The sequence below is a fragment of the Coffea arabica genome, chromosome 7e (assembly GCF_036785885.1).
Source record: "Coffea arabica cultivar ET-39 chromosome 7e, Coffea Arabica ET-39 HiFi, whole genome shotgun sequence".
Classification (NCBI taxonomy): domain Eukaryota; kingdom Viridiplantae; phylum Streptophyta; class Magnoliopsida; order Gentianales; family Rubiaceae; genus Coffea; species Coffea arabica.
In genome coordinates, this window is record NC_092323.1 from 1,984,714 (window position 1) to 2,003,776 (window position 19,063).

Genomic DNA, 19,063 nt, shown 5'->3' on the forward strand with positions numbered 1-19,063 from the left:
TTTCTGTTTCTCTTTTATCCCTTTTTAATGACTTTCACATCTTCTCTATACTCCTCATATAATATATTGCATCTTTTATATTAATTTGATTTAAAAATAAATATTGTCATTTTCATACCTAACAATTTTAAACTAATTAAATCATAGGTTCTATTTTTTTTGAATGAAAATATATAAGGGAAAAATTGTCAAATTAAACTTATTAAGCATTCAGTTATAAATATTTATCAAGCAGTATAAATAAGTTTAGCATTAAAATTCAGACATTCATATATTTCTTTTCAGTACTTAAAATTCAGTAAATTAATTATTTCAGCATTTAGATTTCAGAGTTCAGACTTCAGAGTTCAGAATTCATATTCAATTTTATCAAACGGAACCTAAGTAATAAATGAATAGTTTATTTTTTTTTTGGGCAAATTTTATTTAAAAAATTCAATGCAACTTAATTAATTCGTATGCTCTATTTTTTTTATTATAAACACGTCTAAATATATTAAAATTTGAACTCACTAAACTAATATATTAAAATCTGAATCCGTTAAATTAAAGTCCTAAATTTGATTATCAAACAGAGCTTAACTCGCTTATTTATTCCAAGATAATACTAAAATAGCTTTCTAAACACTTAATGTACATAACCTAAACCAATTAGATTCTAAGTTATTGGATAACTGCATTCTAGAATGCATGAAAATAAATTATGAAATTGGAATCCATTTACATATGAACATAAAAGTTAATTTTAATGCAAAACGTTCAATAAAAGGGTCTTCTTATTTGGTTTATATTCATTAACTTTGTACTCGTGACAATGAAACGCAGTCTAATTAGTAAAATGTTTCACCTATAATCAACAAAACACAAGTTCGAGAGTGGGTAAACGGAGGATCGTTGTTGATTTTCTTTAATAATAATAATAATAAACGTTGTATTCACTTGAATCATGCTCTGAATAAAATCTTTTTCTTCTTGCTAGTTTTTTCCAAGCCATCTTTTCTAACTGTAAATTGATTGATTAATTTCCTGTATATAACCCCCATCCAAACATCAATAAAACAAGAAAAGAAAAGGAGAATAAGAAGAAAACCAAAAGCATGCCTAATTTTCAAAAGTTGGGCAACAGTTTTAGCATTTAATCTTGACAATCACTAGAAACAAAAACAAAAAAGAAGAAAAGAAAAATCCCGGAAACCAATCATGACGAAATCAGAAACAGATGTCGAGTACTTCATATATAGTCATAATATGGCCTCCAAGAAATCACTAAAACAATAAGTAAGCTCGCTGAGATATAAAATCTCCTTCCAAAAAAGAAAAGAGCTCGGGGTTGGAATGGACAAATGACAAATTAAGCGAGTAGAGTAGTCCTGCCAGGTAGATGGAGTTGGCAATTTGTAGGTGCTTTCGTATCGGTTTGATTAATGACGTACGAAGTTTACAAGCACAAAAGCAGATGGAATCCTAACAAAGAAGAAGCCAAAATGAAGGGTAGGAGATGTTGAAGTAGGGCAGAGGAAGGCGGAGAAGTTGAAGCGGTGGAGGACGACGTGGATGACGGTGTATTAGGGGATGCAGTTCCAGTCGCAGCAGCGACGGTGGTAATCTTGACCTTCATCCCCTGGCCGCAATGCCCTGCTGTTCCACAAGCGAAGTAGCGGGTACCAGCTTTGTCTAGCTTAACCACGTCATTACCCCCATTCTTGGAGTCCAATGCCGTGCTTATGTCACAGCTCTTATACGCACTTTCGCTGCCAAGCTCCACCACGCTGTGCAGCCCCGGAGTGTACTTGAATACTGTCTCATCATTCATCATACATGATCACAATTACAAAAAACCTATATACCTAGTGAAAGATTGATTGATTGAGGCCAAAATTGATTAGGTTTGTTAACGACGGAATCATGAATCTTACCTAGTTGATCCCCGACCTTAAATGTCTGACCCGATGCCCAGGAGCTGAAGTCCGTGGATTCATCCCACCCTTGGCTTCCCCCAACATCATGTTTCGTGGCTGAGGCTTGTTTTTCAACCAGGCTGAGAATTACCATCACCAACACGAATTTGCGCTCGTATCCCATTTTTTCTCAATCATCAACTCTGCTTCTTCACAAACTTCTTGGTCGAGATCACTACGCCAACTGACAAGAGACTCTCTGGACTATAGTCTTTACTCTCCTTTAATTGAGGTTCACGGGAGTGTATATATATAGTCTATCATGGCAGCTAATGGGGAGGGGATGGATAGGTAATTGGTCGGGAAGTTTCATTTCTTAAATCCCAAGAGTAGACAGCTCCACCAATCGTCCCTTGTCATACGACGGTTGGTACCCGAAATCCTTGTCCGATGCTACGGGCTTGATGGCTTATCAAAATGGCCACCAAACATGAAGCGTGCATGTGGAAATGTAGGAGCAATGGATTGATTGAGAACGAAGCATTCAATTAAGCTGGTTGGATTGCCTGCTAAGCAAATAATGCGCGTGGGGTCCTCTTAACAAATTAATGGAAACTTGAAGTTATCTCTAAGCAATCTTTGTGATCATTTCTAGTTGTGAGTATTCAATATACGGTGTATTTGTTTGCTCTAATCGCTACCAAAGCAATCATAAAGCTTAAACTCAACCACTAAACAATACTACTACCAATTAACAACTCCCTCTATTAAACGACTCGACGATTGTTAATTAACTTAATCATATGAAATCAAGTCAAATTGATGGATTTTCGAGACTCCGTGCTTGCAAAACTCATATATTGACTTGCCTTCGCTCGTGAGAATTCATACAAGTAGTATCAAAACTGGCTTAGCTTAATTAGGTTGTAATGCTCAGACCGGCCAAGTTAATCAAATGCAAAGTGCGCTAATTAAGCCGAGTGTCTTCCAATTAAGTTATTTTATTACGCAGCAATTCACTCTTGAAACGACTTAGAATCTTCCAATTAATGGTACGCACATTCTGCAAGAAAACCGAGCAAATTAAGAGTCTTTTTACGACAAAAAAAAAAAAAAAGAAAAGACCTCACGATGAAGGACCACTAATTCAGCTGGTTTGATCTGAAAAATTCCACAATTTGGTTATACACTACGTCCTTCGCAGTCACCCCCATTATGAAGTCGGCATGAGCGTAGTCCTTGATGTACTGGACATGCAACTTTTCTACATCATGGAACTTGAGACTGTCCAGCAGAGTCTCCACATCTTTAACATCAGATAGAGCATCTTGGCCTCCGTAGCTGAGGAAGATTGGAAGGTCATTCGGAATATTGGCCAAATTATAGGATGGAGGCTTTGATTCGCCATAATGCGCCACGTTGAAGTAAGCATTCCCATAATCGTACTTAGTGAGCTTTCCATCTCGGACAGCTGAAACATCCAGATTTTAGCGTGTGCTGTGCTGCTGTTCATATTGCGAATCCAAACCAACCAACCAGCCAAGAAAAGGAGCTAAGCAATATTTAAGAACAGGTACGTAGTTAATTTGTTGTACCGTCAATTCAACTTACTCTGAGCCAAATGCACTAGATTTTTCGTCGAAGTAGATTGAGGCTCATTCTTCAAGAAAAGCTCAACAGTTGAAGCATTGAGACAGCAATTTTTCCCTTGATTTAGCAACCCAAAAAAAAAAAAAAGTAGTAAACACTGATCGAAGTTCACTGCACTATATATACGTGATATGTCTTTGGATTTCTGATAATTTGGTTCAATCTCAGATAATAATAATATGTCCATTACCTGTTAAGGCGGTTAGCAAATCATAGCAGTCCACCCCCGGTTGAGCACACAGAGCCTTCAGAAGACTTGCTACAGCATCCCTATATATAAACAAGAATAACGGTGATCCAGAATCTTGACGCTTTTATGTCCTCCAAACTGATTAGAAAACCAAGGAACTGCTGGTTTTATAACCAAATTATAAACAAGGCGCATTTGCCATTTGGTAAGTCTACTTACCCTTTCGGGTTGAATTCTGAAAGACCGAATAAAGTGGTGATCTGTTGACATTAGAAAACACAAATCATTAGATGCTATTATGGTAAGTACTGAAATGGGCCTCTATTAAGCATGCATGTAATTAATTTGATGTCAAAATCTCTGCTTACTTCGCCTACGAAGGCTTTGGCAGCTACGACACCGAGCGCAGTGGTCATGTGGCTCAAGAAAGCAATCGGGCTCAACAAGGCCGCGGATTTTACCTTGTCTATTTGCTTCCTTTCGGAAAATGTTGCCAAAGCCATCAATGTTCCCTAGGAAATAACGAAATAACACCGACGACCCTCAGGATTATGTTTCGAGTACAGTAGTGTATTTCCCAGTTTCACTTGAAGAAGAACCAATAGCAATGCACAAATCATTGATGCTTTCTTTCCCTTGAGTTCAGTACTCATGTATTCCATATTCATCCGCGTCAACAGATTAAAATGAAGGACAACTTTTTTTGTTGGTTAAACTCTTACCATGGAATGGCCTACGTAGTGGATTTTTTGACCAGTTTGCTGAAACACGAAATCCAGAAGAGCTGGTAAGTCATGCATCACCAGGTCATCCCATGTCCAATTCCAAAATTCCTGTCAAAAAATATGAAGGTGAAATTAGTCTCATATGGCACTAAAAGCATATATATACATGAACCTCTCTGTCAGGTGTCACCGTAAGAAAATAAGGGTTCCTGACGATCAACAAGAGACCACATGATCCCACAATCAACCAATGGATCGTCTGTTTTAAGCCTATCGGGTACAAACAAAGATAACTAGAAACAACCATGAAGAAAAAAATAAAAAACAGAGAGAGAGAGAGAGGGGGGGGAGATCCGAGAAAAGGTATAAGCCAAGTCAATACATAAGATAGCATAGAACTGAATATAGGGGAAATAAAACCGGCAAAAAAAAAAAAGAATATAGGGGAAATAAAAGTTTACCGGTTTGCTAGGATCAAGTGTGACATGTCGTCTGCTGTATCGGGTTCCTCTGATGTTGGCAATCCAGACATCGAATCCCCTATCAGCCAAGATCATAGCTAAAGATTGTTGAGGAGAGTTCAGCAACCAAGTCATTCCATCCTGCGTACACATCGTTCGTAGCATTTTCGATCCATTCTTTATTGCCCATGGTGTGTTTAAATATCTTACTAGTACTACTGGCTGTCGCTATACCAAGAAAATATACCAAGTAATTCCAACCAAAAAGAAAAAACCGAAAAGACCAACTAGTACGCAACTCCAAATAACTTTATGGATTCACGGGCACAACTTCGTACTTTTTGTACGTTGTGCTTTTTCTTTTGGTCGTAAAGAGACAACTTTGTACTTATCCTCTTGCACAAAAGTACATGTTGCACAGTAAAGCCTTTTCGAGGAAGTAGCGCCGATCGTTTTTCGGCTTTCTTGTGAACTAGCTTTACCGGGCACTTGTGACAAAGAACCGAATCTGTCTGTATTCTTTACTAGAATCCATGGCGGCTTGTGAACGCAATAGTCCAGACAAATCAAGGCCCTAATACCTAATGACGCGATAATGTGCATTCTCCATGCGCATTGCCAAGAGATTAGTGGCACCAATCACGTTACTTTTGCCTATTCAAGGGTCCTAACACCCAAGTGAGAGGTTCTGGTGTGTGGGAGATCCATGTTCCTGGGTACTTTCATCAGGGTATAGCTGCCTGAGATGTACCAAAACTTTACCAAGTGTTACGTATAGAGACGATGATGTAGTCCTGTTTTTTATGTTGGATTCTAGGACAGCTGCACCTCAAACTTTGGCATTGTTCAAGTTAATTGGCAAAATTTGGTCATGAATTTTACAGAATTATCACAATTAGCAATAGTTACTACGTGATAAATTATAAATTTTATTTTTTTTCACTATTAAAAAGTCTACAATCCAAATACAAAAACAAAAACGAATGATAATTTAAGATTAAAATTTATAATCAGTTGAAAGAGCCAACTAAGAACCAATCCTTTGTTATTAAAATGATCTATATATAATCCGTGTCATAGATTAGAACTATGCTTTTAATTAGTATCGATGTTTTAAAACTTGGATCGAATTCAATCAGCTTGACGGTTTCAGTCCGAATCAACGCAAAAGTACAAAATTTATAAAAAAATATATATATTAGATTTAATATTTAACAATTTAGTGATTCAATGAATTTAAATTTTAAACTTCATATTTCATATTCCAATTTTTAAAATTCAGTTTTACCAAACGTGGGCTCTTCTTTCCGCTCACTCACTTGCCGGTCCAAATTTTAAAACATTGATCAGCATGACAATTCCACGAGGATGGGTCTCAATTGGGTCAAGCCCCATTTGGTCGTGCTTCCAGTACAAATGCAACTTTCGATTCAACGCAAGTCATTCAGTACGGCTTTTGACTGAGGAGAGACTGACACGAGGGGTCTAGAATAGATGACTGGGTTCTTTCTAGACGGACTTTATGCATCCATCACGCCTAATCTCAACTTCAGACAATTCTGAGATGGGATTATTGGGAGGAGCATCAGCTAATCAGGAGATTGTCCAACATGTTCCTATGCAGTTCAACTTCAACAGTTCTAATAATTTTGACGGTGGAATCAATTTATCCAACTTAGGAATCCATAATGTTCAATTTCCCAACGTTCAATTCCCTCATCAATTTCCCTGGTTTGACAGCAGTAATTATCAAACTGGAATGTTGAGCGTGATGCCTCAATTGCAAGTCATGAATTTCCCTCAATTACCATTGATTCAGGGCATGAATTTATCTGGATTACCATTGATGCAAGGCATGAATTTCTCTGCAGGACCATCGATGCAATCCACTACGCTTGCGCCTCACCGGTTTGATGAAGGCAGTCTGCCTCAGTTGTGTCCACTGCCACTGCAAGCTTTTGGACCTGAATACCATTCACCGCAGCCCTTAACTTACAACCCTTCTTCTTCCTCTTGGCAGCAATATCAATTTTAATATTTCCTTCATCTGAAAGGGTTACCTCTTTGGTTAATTTTTGACTGTTGAGTTTTTTTTTTTCCTCTTTGGGCCAATCAAAGAGGTAATTCTTCGGGCAATTTTGACTAGTTTTGTATGAGCTAGATATTCTGCTGATTTTTATTCGGCAAAGAACATCAAATTTAAATTCCCATTTACAATTTTACTTTATTAAATATTGCTGTGTGGCTGGCATTTAATTTTTTTTTTTTTTGGGTAAGACTTTTTATCCAAGTTTCTTGCTTGTTACGTAATCTGTTAGTGAATAGAATAGTTTTCTAGTCGATGCTGTTATAAATGATTTAATAAATCAGATTCCTGGTAAAAAGATGACTTCTGAATAATGAAAAGTCGCATGCTTTGCAACAGCCTATGTATTTGGAGATTAAGTTTGCTTGCTATTCAGAACTTCTAAATTATCAAGTTCAAAAGTAATTTTAATATTTAATTACAAATTATATGTTCTTGTCTTCTTGTAGAATTCAGTAGTTTTGATTTATCAAAGCATGATTTGAAGTGATAAGTTCGTGAAATTAGCAAATTCAGTGATTTTTGGTCGGTGTATGGCAGAATGAGGAGGAGGAGGTCGATTTTAACTCATAGTGTTTTCTATCCAGGACTTCTGCAATCTATATGATCTCTAGTTTAAGCTTTGTCTATATGTTCTTAGCTTTCTAATCTTTTGCAAGATTGTTGCTTTTCACTATCGTACAGTGGTCATATTATGATCCTGAGATGAAATAAAAAAGAATCTGCAATTGCGTCCTAAGAACTTTGAGAATTTTGCTATGTCCTCGAGGAAAGCTTTAATCTCAAGTTCAGAAGATCCACCTTCTGCTGTTGCCTGTTGGCAGATCTCCCTGATTCGTTGGGCTCTTCTCCTAATTTCTTTCCCTTCATCACATTCCAAGTCCATAAATCTCTTCAAAATCCTGGAAATTTCTTCTCTTCTCAGTTCTCACCATAACTCCATCGTCTCTCTTTACCCTCCAACCAATTTTCCAGTTTTCCACGATCTGCTTGCTGTCTGTGTACTGATCCCATGCTGATGGGAATGTAAGTATTGGAACGCCAGCAAATGCACTTTCTTTAGCAGAATTCCACCCGCAATGAGATCAGATTCCACCTATTGAGGGGTGAGTGGTACAATACTTTCAGTTGGTCGCACCAAGGCACAACTAGTCCTTTACCAGTATCACCACAACTTGCTTGAAACATAGATATGTCTTCGCGGGCTGCCGCCCAAAAGAATCTAATTCCACTGTCAAGAACTCCAGCAATTATCTCAGCCAACTGCTCGTCGGATGCAGATAGAAAGCTCCCTTGAGCAATGTACAATACGGAGGCTCTAGCTAGGTTGAGCATCTAACCATGCAATATAGTTGTTGTTGCTGCTGTTTTTCATCTTGAAAGAAGGCATTGCTAGGCCTACGGAGTAAATGGGATTAGGCAATTCTGCCTAGAGACTGTCTATGACTTTGGAGTTGGGACTCCAGTTCATAGGCACAGCTCAATAGAAGATAAATCTGCCTTGGCTGCCACAGGAATAACTTCTAGAGCTCGCCGGCCATAATCTGACTTTCACCATGGTCGAATAGTTCCCTAGGAAAATCTGCAATTCGAATCGATGGGACTCTTGGAATGCAGGTCACCCTATGATCTCCTTCCTTCCTCTGTAGTTGGTACCATGCAAGTAACAATAATATTACGATTAGTTCATTATGCGTAAACGGTGTCTATAAAGCCTAAAATTGACATTTTAGAAGTCAGACTGATTAATGATTTTCACCAAAAAGGTGTTCGATGATCTGATGTAGAACAAGGAACCCAAAAAATAGAACATCTGAATTAATGGGTTCAAATGATATGTTTAATTGCATTTGATAACAAAAAATAGAGCATTTGAATTAATTAAATAGCACTGAATTTTTTAGACAAAACTTAATTTCAAAAAATAATAGATAAGTTATTCAATTATCATTAATGTGATGTAAGCTCAAATGAATTCAAACTTCAAACTTCAAATTAATGAATTCAAACTTCAAATTTTATATTTTAGTTTTCAGACTTGAATTTTGTCAAAACACCCTAAGCCTATGCCCCTCCATATAGTTGCCCAAAACTCTTTAGGGTCCATAATTTGGATAGTCATCATAATTCTGTTTAAATATTTTAATTTGTTTTTATTATTATTTCCTACTTTTATACGTGACAATTTGGTTTTCAACCGGATCCGTTGTCGGTTGCATGCGAAGTTTGTCTTCGGGCATGATGCTATGTTGGCTGCATGAGAAGTTTTCTTAGTATTTCGTAATTAATAAATAGTTCTCTTAAGTTATTATTTAACTTTTTCTAATACTTTTCTACCAGCTTACTAGCTTTTTTGCATGTACAATTTAGGGTGGTTGTATTTCATTCTTGTCAAGCTTTTGATATACTTTATCACAATAAACACTTTGTCACTTTAATTCATCAACGTTTCCTTGAGTGTATTCAAGGTTTCTTCTAAAGTTCTTTAGATTTATTATCTTTATTTTTTCCTATAAGCGAGAGAACTTAAACTCAAAATTTCTTATTTACACTCGCATAATAAAGATTTGCATCTATTACCTATTATGTTACATAATGGAAACACCTCTATTCATAGATTATGAACTTCATCTCAACTTTCTACGAATATCTAGTGTTCAAAAATGCACCTTCTTTCTGTCTCAATTTTTTCCGAGATCATTATAGGCATTTTGTCCCTACAGTTTTGGGATGCTAAGAAACTTGTTTACAAAATGGAGAGATGCATAATCAATTTCAACAAACCGTTAATTTCTGAAAACATTGGAGGCCTTTTTTATGCCAAGTCAATGGAAAAAAAAGGGCAAATTACATTTTATCCCCCTACGGTTTCCAGAAAAACCACTTAACCAAAAAATGATTTTAAAAGCTATACATAAACCCCTTGTGATTTGGGTTGAAGTGTCAAGCAGTTGGAAAGCACCCATCGTGACGATTAGTGGCTTAAAAATGCTATATATGTGATTGTACTACTGGTAGCATTAAGAAATATTCCCATATTACTCCTGACCACTTTAACTCACCCAATAAAGCCTCAGATCTGTACTCCTTATCTCTTTCCATGAAATGAAAGTACACTTTCCATTGAATCTTAGTGAAGGCAATACATTTACTGAAGAAACCAAACCAAGATTTAGAAAGAAGGAGATCTAAAGGTGAATTATAATATCAAGGTGCAGTCATTTCCTTTTTCTTGAGATATAACTTGAATGGATTATTAATTTTTTTTTCAATAAACTCTAGATGTCATGCTCAAGCAGTGCTGGTGGAAGCACTCAAGATCTAAGGTACCAATACCTGCATTGTGCATGTGGGAGGAAAACAGTGGTAAACATTGTTGAATCCAACAAACCTTCAAAAGGAAGGCTATATTTTGTTTGTGCGACAAAAACTTGTGAATTTTTCTCATGGTGCAATCCAACAAGGAGAATAAGACAAAATTACACTAGTGATTTGAATGTTACAACTAGAGAAATCTTTAGTGGAGAATCCAGTATTGATGGTTCAGATTTGGAAGGCTTGCGCGTGGATAGTGGTTTATATTTGAGGAAAATGAAAAACATTGAAAAAACCTTAGGAGTCATGAAGATTTGTGTGGGTGCTTGTTTTGCTATATCTGTGCTATCATTTCTCATTTTGATGTTCAAGTGAAAATATATCAGATGAATTATGGCAATGAAAATGCTGTAAATCTGGACCTGTTGTCTTCAAATGGATTACTTTGTTGTCTTCAATGAATGAATGAACCTATTTTGGTAGTCAATTGATATAAATGGGCAAACAAGATTTCCAGTTGGCATAACTTGCTTTGGTACTCATAGTTTGAACTTTGGATTCATTTGACAATATAGCTGTCCAAAAGTTCACAAAAATCTAGTAATACATCAACCAGTTTTTACAAAACAAAATAAGTTACATAAGTACCTAATCAAAAAGTCCAGCAGACACCGAGATTCAACAAAAAGTCCAGCAACAAACTATTAACAAAAAGCATTGAAGACAAATAGTTTAATTTCAGCAATTTCAGCTCCTTCACCAATGGTCATCAAACACGTTTAGCTCTCTTAGCCCTCAAATTTTCTAGCACACTTGCAACTGTTGGTACAAGTTTTCTGACTCTAGTTGATCTTCTAGTATCCAAAATAGGTTCAACAGCAGAAGTTGATCTTCTAGTATCTAAAACTGCTTCAGTAGCAGAAGTTCCATAGGGCTACATAAATAGATAGATTTAAGTCAGTAAATTGCAGTTAACAAAGTAATAATCAGCATCATTAATAGTACCTATGACACTGAATCCTGTTGTGAGACAGATCCAATACTTGTTGCATTTCTAGCAATATCTGTTTCATTTGCAACATCATTACTTGCATTTCCAGTATCACTAGCTCTACCAAGCGCCTATTTTAATAGTAACAAATTAACTACAGATTTAGAAAAAATAGAAAAGAGATGGTAACATTGATTACAAATTAACTACTACAATTTACCTTATAAAACTTGGACTTTGGATGGACTGGGAATTTACAAGTCTTAGAATTATGTCCTGGCCTAAAACACTTCATACAGTGCACAGCTAGTCCTTTTCTCGTAGATGTAGCGCTTCTAACTTCATCAACTTCTCTTCTTCTCACTTTCTTGGGCCTTCCAGGTTGTTTCTAATTTTGGAGGATTCACCTATTCAACTCCTTTTGAATCCCAATACTCTTTAGAGGGCATTGTAGCTATAGTGTAGTTGTAGGTGCTCAAGTATGCTTCTTTGCTATAACAAGGATCAACATAGAATTCAGGCTCTAATTTATCCCTTTGAATAGTAGCAATAGAATATGGGCATGGAATCCCAGTTAGTTGCCATAGTCCACATGTGCATGTTCTACGACTTATATTAACAACACATCCTCTAGTCCCACAGTCCACTTCATACTCAACATTTCGAGAATAATGAGTTATGTAGGACCTACTGTTCAACTTGTCCCTTTCGAGTCATTCTTGTATGTTTGGACAGAGGTTCCCTTGATACTTTTGCATGCCTTTCTTTTTCACATTTAGCCTCTGCATTAGTTTTCTTCTTATCCACTCAAACATGGAGATGATTGTAGAATCTCTTGCCGGAAGTATGTAGGAATTAAACGACTCATTCAAATTATTAACAAGAATATCACTCTTGCATGAGGAGTTGAAGTGTGACCTAGACCATAAATGTGCAGGAATCCTACTTAACCAACCAGCTGCATTCATAGCTCATCTCACCTTTGGATCAGCCCTTTCCAATTCATTCATTGTTGTCTTAAAGTCATGAATGTTCCCAGCAGAAGCAGCTGCCCAAAAATACTCCTATAACTCCTTGCTCTTGAACTTTTGTTTGAAGTTTTGATATATATGGCGAAGGCTGTACTTATGCTCTGATTCAAGAAACATGGGGTTTAAAAAAACAAAAAGACGCCGTTGCCGGGGATCGAACCCGGGTCACCCGCGTGACAGGCGGGAATACTCACCACTATACTACAACGACAGGTTGATGGTTTCGGCCAGTGACTAAAATGACGCGTAAAATCGTGACAAAACGAACCAATGTAGTAACAGACAGCCAGCTTCCACGTAAGCGGACGGAAGTCCCCTCCTGCTTTCTTCGGCAGACTCTCACAATCCGACTCCCAGTTTATATATAGAAGATTAGCAGAATAATTCAGTTATAGCGGGTTACCCGTTAGAATAAGTTAGATTAAGAGTAAGAGTAATTGATGATAATTCACAAAAAAAAAAATAAAAATCCAGTTACAGCTTACACTAATCAATTATCCATCATCACTCGCATCTATTCATTGCAAGAAATTTCCGGCATCCACTCTCCATCACTTCATCAGCTAAAATAATAAAATAATAAATGGAGCTCTTTTCCCACTTTGCCTCTCATTTCACCCTTTTTTTTTTATCAGCAACGATACATTTGTATAACTTACTCTATCCTAATTTAAGGGAGGGAGCCTAAGGAGGCTGTTGTAAGGGCTAGTGAGTATACAAATCCAATTATATCAAAGGAGTATTATGACACAACTCTTAGATTTTTTTCACTGCTGGTAAGAGTTCAAACCTTACCGACAACCCAAAAAGAGACTTAAGTCCCTCCCTCCCTGATGGCCACTGAGCCGTTGGCTGGTGGTTTGCCCCTCACTTCACTCGAGAGTGTAGATTGAAAGCGACTGTACGAAAAGGTGAATTCAGCGTCAAACAGATTCCTATGACCATAACAGAAATGAATATACATGCGTAATGCATTACATATGTACGAGTAAACGTTTCCATAAATATAACTTGGAGAGCAAGATTAGAGGGCCCCGCCAAATTTACCGTTTGATACTGCTGATACTTAAAATATCGTCTACCGAGGCAACTTCCCACTTTTTTCCCTCGCAAACTTCCCACTTGCTGAGGCAGCCCGTGTCCGAACCCCAGCCTCGGAGTCTGGTTTCGTCAACGGTGGGCCATATAAATTAAAGGGCGGTTTCTCTCTGTTTCATCAATTAGTACCCGGAAAGTTTTTAAAATATCATTTACTTCATTTATTTTTGTTATTTATGTAATAAAATTTTTAAAAGTGTTAAACTACCTTCTTAATACTAAATGAAAATATTCGTACATCACCTTATTTTACTTCAAAAAAATTATCACTTAAAAAATAATCTCTAGTAATATTGTCATATCATAATGCTATAATCCATAAATTATAAATTTGAAAAATAAAAAAAGATATTTACACAGAAATACATTTGCATCAATTGAACTTTATATACTCAAAATCGAGTTCTTATAAATTTTATTTTTTTCAACTTCTTCTCAACTCGTGCCTAAATCTTTTAAATTGTACTGATCATTATAAAAATAAATTTAAAATAAGTAAATAAATCATGTCCCATTCTTTCACAATCACAAGAAGTAAATGATAAATAAAATTAAAGTTATTATAATTTACAAATAAAATATTGTATAATCATCTAAAAAATGAATAAGAGAGAATATTGGGGAAAAGAGAAAAAGAAGAAAATGACTTTCATTTCTTATTCTTCTTTTAATTTTTTAAATTTATTTATTTGATATATAAATTATGTATTAAGCGAGGGTTAATATAATCTTTTTACAATTATTAGAGGAGGTAAATGATATTTTTAAAATTTTAAAAGTGTTAAGTGATATTAGAAGAAATTTCAAAGCAAGCTTCTGATATTATACCTAAACTAAAAGTAAGGGAAAAAACTACTAATCGCTCGAAGCATTGGTGAACAGCGAGATTCTAAACCGGACCTACAGGTTCGGATTCCAAGCCTCCCGCGACTAAGTTTTCCCGCTCTTCCACACCGCTCTCAATAATCTCCTCTAGTCTCCTCTCTTGTGATGAGACTAGAGTTACTTAGCCGAGTGGAGAGAGTGTGTTGTGAAACTACGCGAGAGGCACAAAAGGCAGTCAGCTCAGCTGCTGCTTCTCAGCTATCGCCCGTTTATTTCCTCCAACTTATTCTCTGTGTCGTAGTATCGGTTGAACGCCATGGCAAGGTAAACAAAAAATCACACAAACACCTCCCCTGTATCTATTACTACCATAGCGGTATCAAAATTTACATTAGAAAAAAGGGGTTTATTTTCTTTTTTTTTTAAATAAATGAAAAAGGTTTTCTATTAAAGTCTCCTGAATTGATTTTCATCATTGGGTGTGGTCCGAAGCCACGGGAGACGTTTCAGATAGAATGTACTGAAAGCTGTGATCTTTTGTTTACCGGGGTTCTGTGTTATCTATTTTAGTCATTAATGTGTTGTTTGGGAAAGGTTGTGTGACAAGCTGAGATATTGATGTTCGTCTGATAGTCGGATGTGATTTTATTCCAATGTGTTTTATTTTGTGGGTTAGCCAACTTGGGGTTGAGAGAATTTTCATTATCTGACGATGGATTAAGATCTTTAGTACATGTCGACGATAGCCAGAGATGTCAGCTAGACCACCACCGGATTGTGAGGATTTTGGTTTGATTCAGCTACATTTCCGGTACACTGAGAATGATAAAAAAAAAAAAAAAGGAGCTGGTTTGTTGGCCGGTGGTGGATTTTTATCAATTTTATAACAAGGGACAATATTTTATCCATATCAACGTTGCTTGGATGTACCGGTTAATTTTAGGTCGCATGCCTAGTTTTCGATTGGTTTATAATGTGTTTGATAGGTTACTAGAAGCATTCAAGTACCTTCTACGATATTCTTCAGTAATATAAAGAAACCATTAGATAAGGCAATCATTTGTTAGTCGAGTCTGGCCAGGCAATGCATCGCAGATTAGATATCAAAGAATTTGCCATTTCCCCTGTAGAACTTCTACAATGTACTCATGCATATTCGGTATTTCAGTTCTGCTTTCATTCCTCAATTTGTTCACTGTCCGTTTCTTAACTAGCATGAAAGTGGTTTTTTTCCAATCAGACGATCTACATTGGTATCTCTGTATCTTTTTGGATTTTCGATTCAAGGGAGACTCTAAGCCTAACAATGGGTAAGATTAAATGGGAGGGCTAGAGAGTTGGGCACGGATACTCTGCTAACCTCCCTACAAGCAGAGTTGGGGTGGGGACAAATTTCATGGTTGCTCTGCTATTGCTGCTTTTATTGTTCTGCACCCTCTCTACTTTTACTTCTCTGGGCAAATAGAATTCTGTCTATTGTTTTCCAACTTAGTCTAACTCAAACTGATTGATGTAGGTCTTGGGTTATTGATAGCAGAGGACTTGCAACAAAGGTGAAAAATGCCGTTCTGCCCACTGCACATCAAATCAAAGATTGTGGAGCAAATCGTGAATGCCCAAAGTGTCACTATATAATTGATAACAGTGATGTAAGCTTTTTTTTTTTCCTTCAATGCACTTTCTAGTAGCTTATTTTTCTTGTGTGCTAATTATTCTTCACAAAAATGTCTTTCTTGAGATGCAGTATTTGTGCTGAGCGTCCATATACAAGTAGACTTAATTGCATTTTAGACTTGACAGCCTTCTTTTATTCTTTAAAAGTGAGGTTGACATATATATTGGAAGCATGCTCTTGATGTACTTCTTATAATGCCTGGTCTCTCAGATTTGTCATGAATGGCCTGGCTTGCCTGCTGGTGTAAAGTTTGACCCATCTGATGCAGAGTTATTAGAACACTTGGCAGCAAAATGTGGGGTAGGAAACTCGGAGTCCCACAAGTTCATTGATGAGTTCATTCCAACACTTGAGGGTGATGAAGGAATATGTTATACTCATCCTGAAAATCTTCCAGGTGAACAAACTCCCATTAATTAAAGATGAATGCTATTTCTCTTTTATTTTGTGATAGCATTAGCACTTTGATTTCTGAGAAGGATTTGAACCAAAAGACTACTGTGGAAAATGTATACTCTTCTGCTTTGGATGTGCACTGATGATACCCATTAAAACTTTGAAGCAACAGCAATTTGATGCCATTGCTGGAGAATTTGACTTAAGTTTGTCTCATTTGTGTTGTCCACAATAGGAATTAACCTTGTGAGAAAATTGCATGATCATGTTGCTGTGAATACTTCTCTACTTGAAACTGGGAATAATCATAATTGTCATGCTGTTAGATGTACTTTAATGTAATCGTGTTTTTGGTGTGACCAATTTTAATGCTACTGACAAACTATTTTATTTCAATTACGTTTTTCTTTCTTTTTATTGCCTGCAGTTATCATCATTTTCAGTCAATCTGATAGCTCCTATTCACTCGATTGAATGTGTTATTAGTACAAAATTTTTTATCATGTTGAGCATCAACCACGAGTAGACCAATTCTATTGGGTTCATTTAGTCTTGTGGCTACGTCTCTAAATTATCATCTTAACTTCTTTTCAGGTGCTAAGAAAGACGGAAGCACTGTCCACTTCTTCTACCGTACTACAAATGCATATGCAACTGGCCAGCGGAAGCGTCGTAAAATTCATATCGAAAATAGCTTGATAAACGAGCAAGTCCGCTGGCATAAGACTGGTAAAACCAAAACTGTTATGGACAATGGGATCCAAAAAGGATGTAAGAAGATAATGGTTCTCTACCGAACTTCAAAAAGAGGTTCCAAACCTGATAAGTCTAAATGGGTTATGCATCAGTATCATCTAGGAAGTGATGAAGATGAAAAAGAAGGACAATATGTGGTTTCCAAGATTTTCTATCAGCAGCACAAGCAAGTGGATAATAATGATACTTCCATAAAAATTGAGCAGAGTGATAACCATGATGCTTTATTAACAACCGAGCAAAGTGATAAACATAATGCTTATGATGGTTCTCCATCAATTTTGGATTATGATATTGGGACGTCTCGAACCAGTCCCAGGACTCCTAAGATAGTTGCTCCTGACCCACCTCGTCCTGGTGAAACCCCTTCCTTTGATGATGCCACAGATGATTATTCAATGCAACCATCTTTTCAGGTTTGAAGTAACTTTGAGTAAATATGTTTTTCTGCCTTGCTAAATAATGTCTTAGATTGTGTAGTTACTTAAGACTGAATGGTATTATACGAAAAACAAAAGTAATGCTTGAGCAACTGGTTACTCTTTTTTTTTTTTTGGTGCTTTTTATCATGTTAATCAGTAGGGTGAGCAAATATAAGAATAGACCAATGCTGTACAGCTAAAGTAGTACGTTTCTTCACTTTGACATTCTCAAGATTTTTCCAGAAAGTAATTGTTTGCTAATGTGGCATAAAAGGCGTATAGTACAGGATAATCTTATCGATCATGTTATCTTTGTCTGAATGCTGTGAATGTTTAGGAACAAGTATCTCATGGGTTTAGTTTATACTATCAACTTGAGAACTTAGTTCTCATTCTAGTTGCTATAACATGAATTAGGAGATGGGCTTTGTCAAAGAAGCATTGAATTCTTCTTCGTCTGATGCTCAAGTAAAAGATAAGACAGAACACAACACTTGGTTGGCTGGAGAATCCCAGGCTGCTGACGTAAATGGTGTGGATGAGCTGCTCTTATGCAATGAGATTATTGATTCATCGATCCTTTCCGGTGATTTTGGACTTGATGGTGGGCCTTTCGGCGGTCTTACTCGCAATACAAATGATGTGCCACAAGTTGTTGGGAGCTCTGCCTGTGGAATAGCTGAACTTGAGAACTTGGAACTGGATTCTCCACCGGACTTTCAGCTTGGGGTAAGCTCTTTGTTTACTCTGTGACAAGTCTTCTGGATCTCTATCTTAAATAAACTGAAAATCATCTTGGGTCTACATGTGCAGGATCTGAATTTTGGTTCTCAAGACAGTGTTTTTAGTTGGCTGGACAAATTATAGGGAGAGAGAGAGAGTCACTCTTATGCTGTTCTAGGGCCAGAGTTTGTTCTTCCCCTAGTCCCTGCACCAACAATGATAGTTTCAAGATTATTGAGATTTTGGCCTCCCCGTGTTATGCTTTTGGCAAATGTAGTTAAACCTCTTAACAGGATGCAGACCTGCTAAGGCCGCGGAGTTTCAACTGCAAGTCCGTTTAAGGAAACACGTCCTCTGATAAAATGCACAATAACTCCAATTTTGGTCGTAAGGCCTTTGGCCCCTGTTCTTGTTGATCATTATCAGCTGAAAGTTTCATGAGGAGTCTGATACTTACTACTATATTATACTCAGTCAGACATTCGGCTTTCGGTGTGCTTTTCGGTCTGTAATTTGTAAATGTTCGCATTTCTGCTATTTGAAATCTATGGGATTTAAAAGCTTGGTCTGTTTTAATATCCCATGTGGAACCTCAATCATTTATTGACAAAGCTCATCTCATGCTGCTAATATAATCAGCGTACTCTATGCCTAAATTTTGTGCATATGGATTACCTTTTTAATAGGATAGCAGAAAGAGTGAAATGGGGCACCAATGCGATAGGATACTGCTGTTTTTGTTTCACTGTCACTGTCTAGAGGAATTTGATTCGCATCGAGCATGAGCAAATGTTAGCAGCGTCTCGGGGCTTCTGGGAATC

At 36.8% G+C, this 19,063-nt stretch overlaps 3 protein-coding genes, 1 non-coding gene and 1 pseudogene across 4 annotated transcripts; 1 reads left to right on the forward strand and 4 right to left on the reverse strand.

Annotated features, from left to right (window-relative positions):
* Positions 1–1,201: 1,201 nt before the first annotated feature.
* LOC140010956 (mavicyanin) lies at positions 1,202–2,251 on the reverse strand. Its single transcript, XM_072058674.1, has 2 exons — positions 1,917–2,251; positions 1,202–1,797 (listed from the first exon to the last, which is right to left on the reverse strand). Exons 1-2 carry the CDS (start codon positions 2,080–2,082, stop codon positions 1,439–1,441), a joined length of 525 nt encoding a protein of 174 aa, XP_071914775.1. The 5' UTR covers positions 2,083–2,251; the 3' UTR covers positions 1,202–1,438.
* Positions 2,252–2,881: 630 nt separating this feature from the next.
* On the reverse strand, positions 2,882–5,217 carry LOC140010955 (triacylglycerol lipase 2-like). Its single transcript, XM_072058673.1, has 7 exons — positions 4,925–5,217; positions 4,461–4,571; positions 4,107–4,250; positions 3,958–3,998; positions 3,739–3,818; positions 3,510–3,605; positions 2,882–3,369 (listed from the first exon to the last, which is right to left on the reverse strand). Exons 1-7 carry the CDS (start codon positions 5,087–5,089, stop codon positions 3,041–3,043), a joined length of 966 nt encoding a protein of 321 aa, XP_071914774.1. The 5' UTR covers positions 5,090–5,217; the 3' UTR covers positions 2,882–3,040.
* A 2,466-nt stretch (positions 5,218–7,683) lies between these two features.
* LOC113729341 (UDP-glycosyltransferase 87A1-like) lies at positions 7,684–12,326 on the reverse strand (annotated as a pseudogene).
* Positions 12,327–12,486: 160 nt separating this feature from the next.
* Positions 12,487–12,558, reverse strand: TRNAD-GUC (transfer RNA aspartic acid (anticodon GUC)). The gene has a single exon. It is a non-coding gene; the product is annotated as a tRNA-Asp (tRNA).
* Positions 12,559–14,384: 1,826 nt separating this feature from the next.
* On the forward strand, positions 14,385–18,820 carry LOC113723099 (SUPPRESSOR OF GAMMA RESPONSE 1-like). Its single transcript, XM_072058548.1, has 6 exons — positions 14,385–14,594; positions 15,787–15,919; positions 16,156–16,342; positions 16,936–17,513; positions 17,937–18,248; positions 18,333–18,820. The coding sequence occupies exons 1-6, from the start codon at positions 14,587–14,589 to the stop codon at positions 18,384–18,386; spliced, it is 1,272 nt and encodes a 423-aa protein (XP_071914649.1). The 5' UTR covers positions 14,385–14,586; the 3' UTR covers positions 18,387–18,820.
* The last annotated feature ends 243 nt before the right edge of the window (positions 18,821–19,063 follow it).